At 26.0% G+C, this 16,621-nt stretch overlaps 1 protein-coding gene across 2 annotated transcripts in view; it reads left to right on the top strand.

Moving 5' to 3' along the window:
- LOC127277646 (uncharacterized) overlaps positions 1 to 16,621 on the top strand; it is a 33,492-nt gene that overhangs the window by 14,332 nt on the left and 2,539 nt on the right. Inside the window, exons 1-3 of one of the 2 annotated variants that reach the window (XM_051298959.1) lie at positions 13,530 to 13,674; positions 13,761 to 13,845; positions 14,104 to 15,984. In XM_051298959.1, the coding sequence (XP_051154916.1) occupies positions 13,663 to 13,674; positions 13,761 to 13,845; positions 14,104 to 15,984 (1,978 nt within the window). In that variant the 5' untranslated portion in view covers positions 13,530 to 13,662. Of the gene's footprint in view, positions 1 to 9,742; positions 9,859 to 13,529; positions 13,675 to 13,760; positions 13,846 to 14,103; positions 15,985 to 16,621 lie in introns of those variants that run through there. The other variant, XM_051298950.1, reaches the window with a different exon arrangement.

The raw sequence follows: 16,621 nt of genomic DNA, 5'->3' as shown, positions 1-16,621 counted from the left end.
TTTCTGATTTCAAAAAAAAAGTTTTTACTTGTTATCATCACACTCAATGTATATATATAGCTTCTGGAATTCCTTATTCTCATATCCTTTTATTGATGACGAAAGTTTTTTTTTCAACATTTATGCTAATTGAGTATAAATTAGAATATACCGAAAAAAAACTTTAGCGGTATGTTAAAAAAATCCAATAATTGGAAAATAATTCAATAATTCATTAATTAGAAAATAAATCGGATAAGAAAATAAAATTTTCTTTTTTGTTCGAGAGATTTTTTTCTGAAACAAAGAGAGGTTCATATGCCACTGACATTAATAATAAACGATTGTAATTACATACTGTCGATTGAAACCCACATTCATAGAAAAAAAATAGTTAAAGGAAAAATTCCTTTTCTAAAAGGCTTTCACGATATCTATGCCACTGAAAAAAGGGTTTAGTATTGACAACCAAACGTTTGGTTAGTATATTTAAGCAACCAAATTTTTTTTGTTGAATCAATCAAATTTTGGTTGTTCCAATCAAACTTTAGTTAGAACAACAAAAATCCTTTTTTTCTAATTTTGGTTGTGTCAAACAAATTTTGATTGAGACATAATTAAAATTTTGTTGAATCAACAAAAAAATTTTGGTTGCTTAAATAGTTTGGTTGTCAATACCAAACCCTTTTTTCAGTGTGATGTATTCCACGCCAAAGTGTAAGTCCATCTGCAATTGCATCTCCGATTTTTTTTGAGATTTTTTTTTCTTTTATTACTAATTGAGACTAGCTTCCATGAATTTTTTCAAATTTTTTTAGCAAGCCGTTTTTGAGTTATGGAATTTTGAAAATTGGAGAATTTTCATGACTTTTAATATTTGAATGCTCATAACTTCCTTATAAAAATGCATCAATTTTAAAAGTCTTTTTTTTTCAAATTTTGTGTTTTTAAACGTACTTTTCAACAAAAAAAAATCGAAATTTTATCTAAATCCATTAAAACCTGTTAAAGTTATCTCCTAAACAAAAAAGGGATCCACACATACATAAATCCGGACAATTGATCAGGATCTCATATAACATGTTTCTATATAGAGAAAAATTTGTTTCCGACACTTTGAAAATTTTTATAAACGAAAGGACTACAAAGTTTCCTCCACGAGGAAGCAAAAAGGAAAATAAAAAGTGATAATAAATGGAAGGTTCGGAACAATGTAAGGCATTTGGCGTTTGCGTGCAACTATACGTGAGCAAAACGATAAGAAGAAAGATATTCCGGATATCTTTTTCTCACCTGCTGCTGATAGAGATAGAGAAGAAACATCCCGGAAGAGTTGGATAAAAGGTGACATACGCCAGGCGTTACAAGACGGCTCGTAAACCAACCCCCTTTTAGTAATATAACCACAACTCTAACTCGTTTGTAGATATTATTATAAAAGGCATATATATATATACATATACACAAGATTCTCGAGAGATCCGTGTCCGGGTATAGCAGTAGTCTTCTCTGCTGCTGCTTTGAAACGGGAGATTGAAAGCCGGCGCGCAATGTGTTGACCTCAGCATGAGGTTAATTAGACAAAAGTGACACATTTCAACTTACTGTTATTATTGTAAAAAATATATTTCAATTTTTGCTTTTTTCTTTTGTCAAAAAAAAAAAAAATTGAATCAAATAAACATTTACTGGAATGAAATAAATATTTACTTGAATCAAATAAATATTTACTGGAATCAAATAAATATTTACTGGAATCAAATAAATATTTACTTGAACCAAATAATTTTGCAGAAACAAATAATTTAATTCAAATAAATATTTACTTGAACCAAATAATCGAATCGGAAGAAATACTTCCTTACTTAATTACTCGAATCCGTAAATAAATATTTATTTGAACCAAATAATTTTGCAGTACCAAATAATCGAATCAAATAAATATTTACTTGAACCAAATAATTTTGCAGAACCAAATAATTGAATTAAATATTTACTTGAACCAAATAATTTTACAAGACCAAATAATCGAATCAAATAACTATTTACTTGAACCAAATAATTTTGCAGAACCAAATAATTGAATTCAAATAAGTATTTACTTGAACCAAATAATCGAATCAAATAAATATTTACTTGAACCAAATAATCGAATCAAATAAATATTTACTTGAACCGAATAATTTTGCAGAACCAAATAATTGAATTCAAATGTCTTTACTTGTACCAAATAATTTTGCAGTACCAAATAATCGAATCAAATAAATATTTACTTGAACCAAATAATTTTGCAGAACCAAATAATTGAATTCAAATAAATATTTACTTGAACCAAATAATTGAATTCAAATAAATATTTACTTGAACCAAATAATTTTACAAGACCAAATAATTTTGCAGAACCAAATAATCGAATCAAATAAGTATTTACTTGAACTAAATAATTTTGCAGTACTAAATAATCGAATCAAATAAATATTTACTTGAATCAAATAATTTTACAGAACCAAATAATTGAATCGAAATAAGTATTTACTTAAACCCAATAATTTTGCAGAACCAACTAATTGAATTCAAATAAATATTTACTTGAACCAAATAATTGAATTCAAATAAATATTTACTTGAACCAAATAATTTTACAAGACCAAATAATTTTGCAGAACCAAATAATCGAATCAAATAAGTATTTACTTGAACTAAATAATTTTGCAGTACTAAATAATCGAATCAAATAAATATTTACTTGAATCAAATAATTTTACAGAACCAAATAATTGAATCGAAATAAGTATTTACTTGAACCCAATAATTTTGCAGAACCAAATAATTGAATTCAAATAAATATTTACTTGAACCAAATAATTGAATTCAAATAAATATTTACTTGAACCAAATAATTGAATTCAAATAAATATTTACTTGAACCAAATAATTTTGCAGTACCAAATAATCGAATTAAATAAGTATTTACTTGAACCAAATAATTTTGCAGTACCAAATAATCGAATCAAATAAATATTTACTTATGAACCATATAATTTTGCAGAACCAAATAATTGAATCCAAATGAGTATTTGAACCAATTGTTTCTGTATTTGCAAAAAATAGTATAATAATTAATTAAAGCAAATAAATATTTATTTGATATATAGTAAAATAACCGATTATATTTGAGTAAAATAAATTTTTTTTCAAATAGGTTTTGAAAATAAATTTTTTTCTTTTTTTTTTTAAATGAAAAATATATATAAAACCTCTTTCGTGGAACTAGAAAAATGTCGGTAATTGAATAGAAGAGAAGAGTGCAGAGAAATTCCATTTATAGGGAGAACCAGGAAATGGGAATTTACTGGATCTTTTATCTCGATATATATAGGGAAGTGAAAAAGTTACAGAAGAAACGAAGAAAGGTGCGCCTTTATCCTCGATATCTCTCGACTCGTATCGATATGATTGAGAAGCTAAACATTTCATAGCCTAATAATTATACTAAAAGAAAAATTCGAAAAAATATATATTTATATATAAATTATAAACAAAAATCTTTCTGTTTCCATTTTTATTTCTATATTCATATTGAAAATATAAATTATAATAATTAATTATTACTATTAATTACAAGTGTAATAATTAATAATTACTATTTATTATTTAATAGTAAAATAATTTTTAATAAAAAAAAAACTATTTTCTTTTGTTATTAAAATTGTTTCTCAAATTTTGCTTTTTTTTTACTATTGTTGTGATTGTTGTGATTCATTTGTAAAATGTTATTAGTTATCGATTTTTGTAAGATGCACACAACCTTTAATTTAAAAAAAAAAAAAAAAAAAGAAAAAAAACATGCAATCTGAAGCGATCGGGAATATCCGGTTGTTTCGTTTCTCTCAAGCAATTCAATGAACATAAAAGGAGTAATTTAAAATAGAAATAAAAAAAATAAGTTACATGTGTCCACTGTGAAATAAACGCACTTAGTTTTAAAAAAAAAGTCCTTCGTTCCTGGTACGATTCCTTGGATCTATAGATCAAATTATCCTGTATTTTAAAAGGCTGTACTTAAAGCCATGAGGGAAAGTGATCGACAGTTTCACGATATATATATACAATTCTCGATTGATACCTTCAAGGTAAAACCGTATACTTTTCAATCGGAAATAGAACGTTTAAAACACCGGAAAGAGCAATTCGAGATTAACAAATTTTTATTGAAAATAAATTTATTATTTTTCATTAGAAATTTTTAAATTTTGCAAAAATAATAAAAGGTTCTAAATTTTTGTTAAGTTTGGTTTTCGAGAGGAAATGAAACCGGATTCCGAATTAATTACACATGTCGTAAATGTGTGATATGGGGTCCGCATTCGTAACCGCATTTTTTCATTCAATCGAAGCGTGACGCGAAAATTTTATTAGCTCTTATGCAAACAAGGAAATAATTGTTAAAAATCTATTGATAATTAGTAAAGAAAAAAAATCTATAAAATTAATAATTCCTGACGTTAAGATTTTATTTTAATAAAAATTCCAAGAAAATACTCCTTTTGTTAATATATTTTATAAACAAAAAAGAAATTCGTGACTTTGCTACAAAAGTCTATAGTTGAATCAGTATAATTTTATGTCAATACTTCTTTTTCTTATTCATTAGCCAAGATTATTTTTAATCATTTTCAAAACAATATATAAAAAAATAGTTTTTTCTCCGCACGTGTCAATTAAAAATTAAATTTTTTTTTCGCAAACTTTCGTTTAAATTAATTCTGATAAATTTATTACTCTGATTAAATGGTAATTATTTTTAACGATGCCTGCTCTAATTTTATTGAATCTAAACAATGGAACTTAAAGGGTCTCAAATTATATAGTATATATATGCAAACAGTAGCATGCAATTTTCTTATTTCGAAATAAGTGTCATGTTGACTTTGTCAGTGTCAGAAAAGAACTTCTGATATTTCAGTAGTAGAATTTCATAATATGACAGTGCCACTTTTTTTTTTTTTTTTTATTTAAACATAATGTTGAAATTCTTAAACGAAATTTTTATAACATTTTTCCCCTCTTTGAACATGTAAAAAAATTACACAATATTGTTCAGACGAAATCTGCGAAAAATTAGCGCATATTAACATATATTAAAGTTATTGCCGCACGGTAAATAATAATAATAATAATAACATACAATTTTGTTTTCTACGCTATCACACATCGATTGCAAATAATATTTATACAAAGGAACTCTTTTTGCGTCATTGCGCATATCTATATAATGTGAAAAAAAAGCACACGATTTTTACGTGACACATTTAATTATAATAATTATGCGGTTTTTTCTTAAGAAATCTTTTTTTTTCTTTAAATTTTAATAAATAAAAAATAGTTTACATTTTTTTTTAAATAACAATTGTATATACATATGGGGCATTCTATGGGAAATTTTCATTAAAAATTTTTTTATGTCCAAAACATTTTTTTTCGAAATCTATATGAAAAATAAGGAAATACGTATTTTTTTATTTGATGAAAATGAAGGAAGTTATGGTTTTTTGAAATTTTACGTGTGTGTTTTTGGAATATTTTTTAATCTATTGTACTAAGAAATTAAAAATTATGCTATATATGAAATTTGTTCGTTTTTTCTCAAATTTTTCAAATATGTGCTCAAAAATAACGTACCTATAAGAGAAGTAACAAAAAAGTTGAAATTAAACTCAAAAAGTGAGTTTTCTCAAAAGAGACACTTTCGACTTTTAATTTTTTTTTTTGCATTACAATCTTTGATGATTGGAGAATTTTTTCCCCTTTCTGCAAAAGTGGTATTTTTAGTTTTTAAATTACTATTTATAATTTTTTTAGTACGGCTCAAAGAATTTAAGCATTTTTTCTACAAATATATAACCTTTTTCCATTAACATTCATTTGTTTTTTTTTTAATTTTCATAAAAACATACTAAAAATCGTTGCGTCAAGCTTAAAAATTGTAAATAGTAATTTAAAAACTAAAAGTACCACTTTCGCAGATAGGGGAAAAAATTTTTCAATCATCAGAGATTGTAATGCAAAAAAAAAAAAATTAAAAATCGAAAGTGTCTCTTTTGAGAAAACTCACTTTTTGAGTTTAATTTCAACTTTTTTGTTACTTCTCTTATAGGTACGTTATTTTTGAGCACATATTTGAAAAATTTGAGAAAAAACGAACAAATTTCATATATAGCATAATTATTAATTTCTTAGTACAATAGATTAAAAGATGTTCCAATTTCTTCGTTGACGTAAAATTTCAAAAAATCATAACTTCCTTCATTTTCATCAAATAAAAAAATAAAAAAATACGTATTTCCTTATTTTTCATATAGATTTCGAAAAAAAATAATTTTCAATGAAAATTTTCTATAGAATGCCCCATATATATTTTTTTAATTTTTATAAATTTTGATGAAATAAACGAATTAAAAAAAGAATGTGAAATGTTTCTCATAAAGGAATTGAAACGACGACCATGAACTTTTTATATACACAGGATCTCTCTCAATTTATCCTTGATTAGTGGGAATCGAATGGTTCGCGCGGGTTCTTTGGTATATATCAATGAAAAGTGAAAGAGCAAAGAATATGGATGTGGCATACATATTTGCATTGCCAGAGAAAGTCTTCTTCTCTCTTTTTCCCTATACACACTATATATATATATATATATATATGTATATCGACAGTAAATCGATTAATATACCTATATACACATACCTTTTGCATAACTTTACACTTTGATCGGCTTATTATGCATAATTCATTATTCATTCGCGACTTAAGTTTTTTTTTAATTAAATTATGTTCCTCCTTTCTTTCATATATATCGACAACTCATCGCACTTTCCATGGAAATTAATATATTTTAATTTAAAAAAAAACAAATTAAAATTTCCAATCGTAAAATTTTCAAACAGAAAAAATAGTAACTGGTAAAAAAAATTTAATTTATTAAAATTTTTTCTCTTGAAAATTTTGCTTCTTTTTCACAATTTGAAAATACTTTAATAAAGAAATTTTATAAGATATTTTTTTTTTCGGGGCTTGGAACTATTTTTACTAAACGGTAGAGAAATATTTTTAATGCGTCATTCAAAAGGCTATTAATTTTGAAAAAAAAAAAACGTGTAGCAATACACTTTATTATACAATGAAATCAAAATAAATGATTATGACTCTTGAAGTCAATGAGCGATTAATTTTAAAGGAATGTGTACAATAATTAATTTGAATTTCGGACAAGTCTTAAAAAAAAAAAAAAAAAAAAAATTCCAAAGCACATATCTCAATAGGCTTTTCAGGGTGGATACAAATGGCTCGTTAAACACAAAATCGACTTGAGGTTCAAGTCGTAATTTTCTCACTTCACGACGTTTGACCGTTGTATGCGTTCAAGTGCCATACAAAATCGGGTTAATAACCACTGTGTGGCGATTTAACACCGTTACAAAAAAAAAAAAAAAAAAAACAAATATTTTTATTCCCTTTTATTTAGGATTTTCTTGTCCCTAGAGTAAATAAAATTTTTGGCTAAAACTAAAAAAATTTAATATTTCAATATAAAAAAATATAAAATAAAAAAATTACATTAAAATAATAAATTCCTCAAAAAGAAGAGAAGCAACAGAAAAAATAATGCAAAACCGATCGTTGGTTAACTTTCCAGGAATACCCGCGAAATTTGCCCTGCAGCATATTTGAAATGCGTGCCCCGCGCAAAATTTTTAAGTACCAAAATATTTTGCTCGAGTGTCCTTTAAAAAAAATATTTAATCGAAATACTGTACAATAACAGTAAATCTCAAAAAAAAACCAAAAAGAAATAATCGAGAAAAAATTAAAAAAAGGAAAATTGTATTTGACTTACCGTTCGCGGATTTCCTCGATGGAGCAATGGCGCAGCATCCTTCAGTCTGAAACAAAAAAAAATATTTTAAAATTAGAAAAAAATAACATTGCAATTATATTTTTTTTTTTTGGAATTATTTTAATATGAATTTTTTTTTATAATTTTGGAACTATATAATTCTTAATAGAATCGTATTTAATTAATTAAACAAAAATACTTACCGTGAATTATGATTCCTTCAAATTGATAAAAAAAAAACACTTTAAAAAATTTTCAACACTCCCGAAAATACAAAAAAAAAAATTAAAACGAAAATTAAACTTGTTCCGAAACGAACGAGGGTTTTAAGAAAATTTCAAACACTCCCGTGACCACGTGGAAAAAAATTAATAATATTAAAAAAATTAAGAATATCGCGATTTAAGATAAATCCAAGCACTCCCGAAATAAAAAAAAATACGTTTTGAAAAAAATAGAAATAAAAATAAAATCGTTTGCGGTTTTTAGGAAATATAACACTTTTGTTATATTTAACAAAAAAATCTTGACGTGAATTAACTTATTAACACAACGACTGACGAATTGAAACTGAATTTCCTTTGTGAATTTTAATTCTCACCGGTTTATGACCTGCTAAAAGGAGCGTTTACAGAGTGATATTGTTTTATTATATTTTGTATTACTTGGAAAAACCCTCTTTTAGACCTGACTGATTTTATTTTATATTTACCTTTAATTAAATAGTTCCCCTCTTTGTTTACAAAACAGAACCAACATTAATTTTATTAACATTCATATATTATTAATAACAAATTTTATTTCTTTATTTTTTTTTTTCAAAATCAATTTTTAGTAAGAAATATTTCTTCTTCTTTTAATAATAATTTTAATTAAATAAAAAAAATATAATGAAAATATCAATTCAATATTAAATAATAATAATAATAATAATTTTAAGGGAATAATTTAAAACTTATTATTAAAAATATTTTCCTGGGAAAATTTTTGATATTTGTAGTGTGATATTTAAAGTGGAAAAATTTCCCTAAAAATCATTGAAGAAGGTTTCAATGGTCTAATTTACTTCCGCCGTGAACCTTTAATTATACCCCATTTTTTTTTGTCTTGTAATTTAAAATTTTGTACGATGGTCAAAGCTTTTAGTTTCGAAACGCTTGAAGAGATTTTTGTTTCTTTAAGAAGTTTTTATTTATTTTTTTTTTTTTGTTTGAAATTAGGGCAAAAGTTATAGAAAGAAATGAGAATCTCGGTTCACCGATCTCCAACGGAAACTATCTAATTGTGTCTCATGATAGACATTTATTATTATTATTTTTTTATTTAGAAAATTATATGATTGCTATATATATATATATATATATATATATATATATATAATGATACATCTAATGTTACATACAATTTATAATCATGCAACGTTTTATAAAAATGGAGATGATGCACAAAAGTGTTAAAGAACTTTTAATCCCTTGAAATTAATGATTTTTAAATTGTATATTTACGAAAATGATTATTATTAAATATCAAATTATAGAAACATTATCTAAATTATTATTATGTTCAAAATTATTTAAATTATTTTTTACGTAATATAATATTTAATACTTATTATAGGGAATTTGAAACTATTATCAAATGACTATGCTCATATTTCACTTTTTATTCTCATGCCAAGAATAGAGAACTTATTAATTATTATTTCATGAAATTTATTATATAACTAAATTTAAAATAAGTTTTTTAAAATAATGGAGCATTATTTATATATTTATTCGGAAGTAAATAACTTTACTTATTTATTTATTTATTTATGAATAAATTGAAATAAAATTATTTAATTTTGTTTATTTTTTTTTATAGAATGCGTTGGTTTAAGGCCCACATCGAAGCACCAAGACTTCTCAGTTTAAGTCCACTTCAAGCTGAAGAAGACCTGGATCGTGCATCTCATTTTCATTCAACGACTCGATTCAGAGGTGAGATAAACAATTACTTTTTTTTTTTAATACGTTCATTCACTTTTACCATTTTTTTTCATCTCTTTATAATTTTTTTTTCTATTTCTTTATTCTTCTTTTAAAATTTTTATTAAAGATTAGGATTATTATTTTTCCAAATTTTTTTTTTTCTTCTTTTTTGTCTTTTTATTCTTCTTCATTCTTTTGAATTAAAATTTTCTTTTTACACCGAAAAAAAAAAGTTCTCAAACTTAGAGGATTCCTCTTCTTTTGCAGCAACTTTTCCTTTTATATATGGGCACTAAAGTTTTCATATCTAATTGAGAGGATTTTCCTCTTTTATATTTTGAGAGGAATAATTTCAAATAAAGATTTATTCATCTTGTTTCAAACTTACGTCAAATTCAGAAATGTCAACCTTCTTTACAGGGTTAAAAGAAATTTATGATTTAATTTACTCGTTATTACTCGGATTAAGTAATTTATAATGATAGGAACCATTTTTGGAGAAAAAATATAGACGGCGAAAACACGAGCTGAGTTTTTATACAATAAAGTACCAAAGATTTTCAGGTTGATAAAAATGTTTTTAGTTTTTGTTCATTTTAAAATAAAGTGCTCAGTATTCAAGTGAAAAAAAGTTAATGGATTATTTAAATCAAAGTAAATATATTTTTAAAATAGTGTAGAGGTCAAATTGATGAAATAATCAATTCTGATTTGAATATTATTAAATTCTAACCCTAGAAAAAATAGGGGTTAAACAGATCGCATTGTTGATAAATTATAATAAATTTATCACAGTTTTTAATATGAATCGAAATAATTTTTTATACATTAAAACCTTAATTTTCAGTGAAAAATTTGTTAATTAAATAATTAATGTAGAAAGTCCAATTTCAGATAACAGATTTTTCAGCTCGTTGTCCATTTTATTTTGAACTGTCACTTTTCAAACAGTTTGAAGATGCGCGCAACAAAACAAAATGAAACTATAAAAATCTTTTTTACAGCATAAATTTGTTTCATTTTGAGAGGAATAATTTCAATTATAGAAAAAAAATCTTAAATGCAAATGAATAAATTCAATCAAAGAGAAAATATTAAAAGTTATCATTTAATAAAAATATTCTCAAATAAAGAAGAAAAATCCTCCTCTTTGTAGATGAATATTCGTATATTGAAAATAAAATGTAAAAGTAATTTATGAGCGGAATTTTCTTCTCATTTGGAGATTTTATTTTTTTCGGTGTATTTATTTACTTTCTATATCTATATTTTATACATCACATCCGTTTTTGTATCTTCTATTTTCTCACGTTAATTACTTTTTCTTCTCTCTCTCTCTCTCTCTCTCTCTCTCTCTCTCTCTCTCTCTCTCTCTCTCTCTCTCTCTCTCTCTCTCTCTCTCTCTCTCTCTCTTTCTTTTATGTTATTATTCTTGTCCCTCTCGTCTTCTTTTACACCTATTACTATTTTTACTTCTTCGTTTCTTAACTTCCTGTATAAGATGACTTTTTAATCACTTTTATTTTCTTCCTTGACTTTTTTTTTAAAATCTATTTTAGTCTTCTTCATTGATACTTTTTCCTCGCAATCTTTTCTTATTCTTTAGTATATAAAAAAAAATAAATTCCTTTCTTATAATTTGAAAAATTAAATCCAGAGGGTTTATTAAAAAATAAAAAAAAAACTATTCTAAATACTTTTAATCATTCGCATTTTACTCATTAAATTCACATTTGAGTAATAATAACGGTTCATTTAAGACGGGGAATAACACCCACGACTGGTATAAAACTCACAATAGAGTTAGTCAAGTTCTTTGAACTTGTTTATTTGCATAAAACTTTCGTTACATTTTTTCTACACTCGAGAATTGTATTTGTAGCTATGACGTACTATTAATTCTGTAATTGAAGAAATTTTTTCTTTTTCAGAAACAAATTTCTTTTCTTTTTTGACTGTAAACCAGTTTTCAAGAAACTTGATTATGAAATCATAGTTAAAAATATATTTTCGTATAATTTGATACTAAATCGCGTTTTATTATAGGAAAAAAAAAAAAAAAGAAGTGCGTATTATTCAGAAAATTGCCTCTATTTTATATACAAAATTGCATTTGATTGCTTGAAAAATATGTTCTCTATAAACATAACTGTATTATCAAATTTCACTCAATTTTTCCCAACAATATGGAAAGAAAGTCGCATACATATATATACAACAAAAAGAAAATAAATTTTTACTTTCTTTGACATTTTTCTTTTGTTCAGTTTTATTCTGGTTACAAATAGCTTATGAGAATTAATTATTTGTTTTCTTAAACTTTAAATAAAAGTATCACTTTACAACAATTTTGTTTTTTCTTTAATAATTTGTCTGATATGTTTTTAATTAATAATTTCCTCTTTTATTAAAAGGATTTTTAATTTCAAAAAAAAATAAAAAGGCATTAAAATAAGCTGCAACGCTTTTTATTTTAATCCAATTTTGCTTATTTTAATCCATTTTGGAAATTAAAAATTAAAATAAGCTGCAACGCTTATTGTTTTAATCCAATTTTGCTTATTTTAATCCATTTTGAAAATTAAAATAAGCTGCAACGCTTATTATTTTAATCCAATTTTTCTTATTTTAATCCATTTTGGAAATTAAAATAAGCTGCAACGCTTATTACTTTAATCCACTTTGGAAATTAAAAATTAAAATAAGCTGCAACGCTTATTATTTTAATCCAATTTTTCTTATTTTAAATCCATTTTGGAAATTAAAAATTAAAATTAGCGTTGCAGGTTATTTTAATTTCCAAAATGGATTAAAATAAGAAAAATTGGATTAAAATAATAAGCGTTGCAGCTTGTTTTAATTTTTAATTTTCAAAATGGATTAAAATAATAAGCGTTGCAGCTTATTTTAATTTTTTTAAATTTTAATTTCCAAAATGGATTAAAATAAGCAAAATTGGATTAAGATAATAAGCGTTGCAGCTTATTTTAATTTTTAATTTCCAAAATGGATTAAAATAATAAGTGTTGCAGCTTATTTTAATGCCTTTTAATTTTCTGTGTTATTCTAGGAAAATTGTCTTTATATAAAAATTTTCCACTGCTTCTGAAAATAATAGATCAGTATTACGAAACTTTCACCTTTTTTTTTTTTCTTGATTCAGAATTTTGTTATTAATCGAAAGCAACTGATACCAGTTCTTTTGAATGACAGTATAGCTACTGAAAATATGTTCAAAGTGCCTGTTTGACAATCACCTCACGTGCTTCATACATCACTCTATAGAATCTATGTAACTTATAAATTACATATACGTATATGTAATGTATATCTATATACAGACACATGGAAAAATTTTCTCGATTGAGTCCGGTTTATAACGATATCGAATACCATGGACACTTTTTATCTCAAAAACTCTTATTGCAAACTCTTTAATCCTAAAGGTATATAAACCCATGGGAATCAAAATCCACATAAGAGCCCAAGGCAATTTCCCATCCAAAGAGACTCAAATGCATTTATACTGAGTATAATTGTTATTACTGTACACACATATATATATATATATATATCATTCATGTGTGTATATTGTACACTTTAAAGGGGGAGGAAGTCCTTCAGTACGCACATCCTGTGAGACAGAACGTATAATACGTCACGCTTCAAACCAAGTCTCTTCAGTTCCAAGACGTCTTTCTTACCGTCAACAACTTTTTTTTTCTCCCTACCAGTCAAAAATTCCAAATTAATTTGAATTTACAAGAAATATAGGGAAAATTTTGATAAAATTCAGTGTATCAGTTTTATGTTATGTGTAATCCAGTAAGAATTTACAGTTTTATTTTTAAATAAAAATTTTTATAAAAATTATTTTCTAGAGTTTGCAATTTTTTTTTCTTTCGAAACAGATGAAGATGAAATTTCACCGGTTATTCAAATTTCGTCGCAGATATAATCCAAGGACATCGAGAACTTTAGGGGAATTTTTAAAGTGTAATATGCAAAATATAAAAATTAATTCTTTTCTCAATTATTTTTTTCCTTATATTATTCTCCAATTATTGTCTACTACTTCATTATTCTACAATTCTTCTCAGTGTTATTCTTGTTAACAATTCAGCCATTTCCTTTTCCTCGTTCTCTTCCTGCTTTGATTTTATCATCATCTATTTCTTTCATCCAAAGACAACACATATAGCGGAAATCTTTTTAATTTATTATTAAATAATTTTTTTTTTTCAAATTTTGCAGACCTATCACCAGTACGATGGACACGTCGAAAATCATCAAGTTCCGAATCAGAGAGAAATTGTTATAATATACAAACGTCACAAGTAACAACTGAACGTACATCAACGAAAAAGGATAAGAAAAAAATACAAGAAGAAAGAAGAAGAATTTGTGAAAAACGAAATCCACTTCTTGATAAAGTTAAAACAACACGTTTGAGTTTTCTTCGCGATCAAGATTCTGATGATGATGATAATGAAAGTGATAAAAAAGAATTTCAATTAGAATTAAATCGTCGAGGATTAATGAGAAATGATATTCGAAGATCTGTCTGTGAAAAAGATTTAAAAGAACTTACCGAAGAGGAGAAAACACAGGCAAAAAGGAAGAAACGATCAAAATCCCACAGTCGTTTAACAACACGACATCATGCCGACGAGAGATTTGTACTATTTAATTTTAGAACATCAACGCCCTATAAGGAAGAAAAACCACAAACGGAAAATTTTCTCGAAAGTCCCAAATCTTGGCATAAATCCAATAATAATAATAATGATAATGATAATGAAGAGGAGAAAATAAATAATAATAATGAAAATTCAATTAGAGAAGGTGCACAATTTGATAGTTTAACACCATCGAGTTGTTTAGCTGCAAAATTTCGTGCAATGCAAGATCGTTATTTAAAAAGTTCAACAAGTAAATTAATTGCAAAAATTTATAAAAAAGATACAAAAGATCGTGATAGAAGACGATTGAGAAGTTTTTCCTATGGTACACTACCAGGATTAGAGGAATTACGTACAAATCCACTTTACGATGATCAAGATCAAGACGACAATGATTCTGGTATTCTCGATAATGATTCAGCAACCAGTTCACTATTAGACGATAGATGCAGTAGTGGTGCTTCAGAATTATTAACAAGTTTGCTCAATGAATCCTCATCATCATCATCGCCACCACCACCACCACGACTCCCACCTAGAAGACCATCAGCACCCATCACTGACCTAGAAAAGAATCTTCGATTGTGCCAACATGCTTCCATATTAGAAGCCAATCCTATAATTGTCAAGACTGATGGTAAAAAAATAAAACCATTCGCTCACAATGTATGTCTAGGAATTGAAAAAGATCCCTTAAATATAATTTCAAAGGAAAATAAAGACAAAATTTTACAAGAAAAGAAAATAAATTTCAAAAAAGAATTACCAGTTATTCGAAGTAGTACCTGTAATACAGAAACAATTGTTGTTAAATTACCAAGAGAAACATCTGATCAGTGTTTGGGAATTTTTATTGCCAAAACATCGGATTCAAATCCTGGTTATTTAGTTGCACACGTTGTTCCAAATGGTCTAGCCGATAAGGAAGGAACATTAAAAATTGGCGATGAAATTTTAATTGTCAATGGCAAAAGACTGAGAGGTTTAACAATGTCAGAGGCAAGAAAAATTTTAGGTAGCGGTAATGCACCTGGAATTGTTGATATTATTATATCACGATATCAAAATCTAGAACAACAACAACAACAACCAAAAAAATTAAAGGAGAGCAGCGTTGATTATGAGAATGTGAGCATTGAAAATGGTCATGGTGTAATTGTGGAAAATTCTTCACCCAAGTGTCATTTTAGGAAACACAACTCGCGACATAATCGAGACAGGAAGAACGAGTCCAACAGGTCGATATCTTCAGAGAAATCATGTACCACTACAACAACAACAACAACAACATTGGACAGTGGTGCTCAGAGTATTTCAAATTTTTGCACTCTACCAAGAAGACCAAGAAGTACATTGTCTAAATTTTTGACTGTTGTTTTTGAAAAGGGACAGGGGAAAAAATCCCTTGGATTTACAATCGTTGGTGGACGAGACAGTCCCAAAGGAAGCATCGGTAGGTCTAATTTTTACAAATCTCTTTTTTTTTTAAGGCCAGGTCCAAATGAGGCAGCGCCATCTACATTGATACTAAAATTTGGAAAATTTTCAACAGCCTTTTCTTGAAAACAAGAAGGTAAAATGCTTTTTCCTTTATGGATAATTGATTATTGGCAAGATATACACCAGCTAAAACTTTTTTTGAGTTAAAATAATGAAAAAAAATTTCATGTCGATAAATTAAATATGAGCACTTTTTCTCACAAAAACTGTAACACTACTTTCTCCGAAATCACAATCAAAAATGCAATTTCCATTTGGAAAATTAATAAACGCTAAAAAATACACCACCTAAGATTTACCAATCACGAAAATAACAAAAAAAATTTTATTAAATATTTAACATATTGATACTGATACTTTGGTGGATTATGTATTTCAGATGGTTAGCAACAGCGCCAATCTCCTCCTTTCGGCAAAACCGCGAAACGTCTGGTGACATATATAATCTGTCAAACGGCTGTCATAATGAGTAAAATATGTTATGTTAAAAAACATTTTTTTTTGTTATTTTCGTGATTGGTAAATCTTAGGTGGTGTATTTTTTAGCGTTTATTAATTTTCCAAATGGAAATTGCATTTTTGATTGTAAT

Source organism: Leptopilina boulardi, unplaced genomic scaffold (genome assembly GCF_019393585.1).
Source record: "Leptopilina boulardi isolate dan_hultmark-lab unplaced genomic scaffold, ZJU_Lbou_2.1 LbouV2_110, whole genome shotgun sequence".
In the NCBI taxonomy this organism is placed as follows: domain Eukaryota; kingdom Metazoa; phylum Arthropoda; class Insecta; order Hymenoptera; family Figitidae; genus Leptopilina; species Leptopilina boulardi.
The sequence above is the reverse complement of the archived record's forward strand: the minus strand, read 5'-3'. Positions and strand labels throughout refer to the sequence as shown.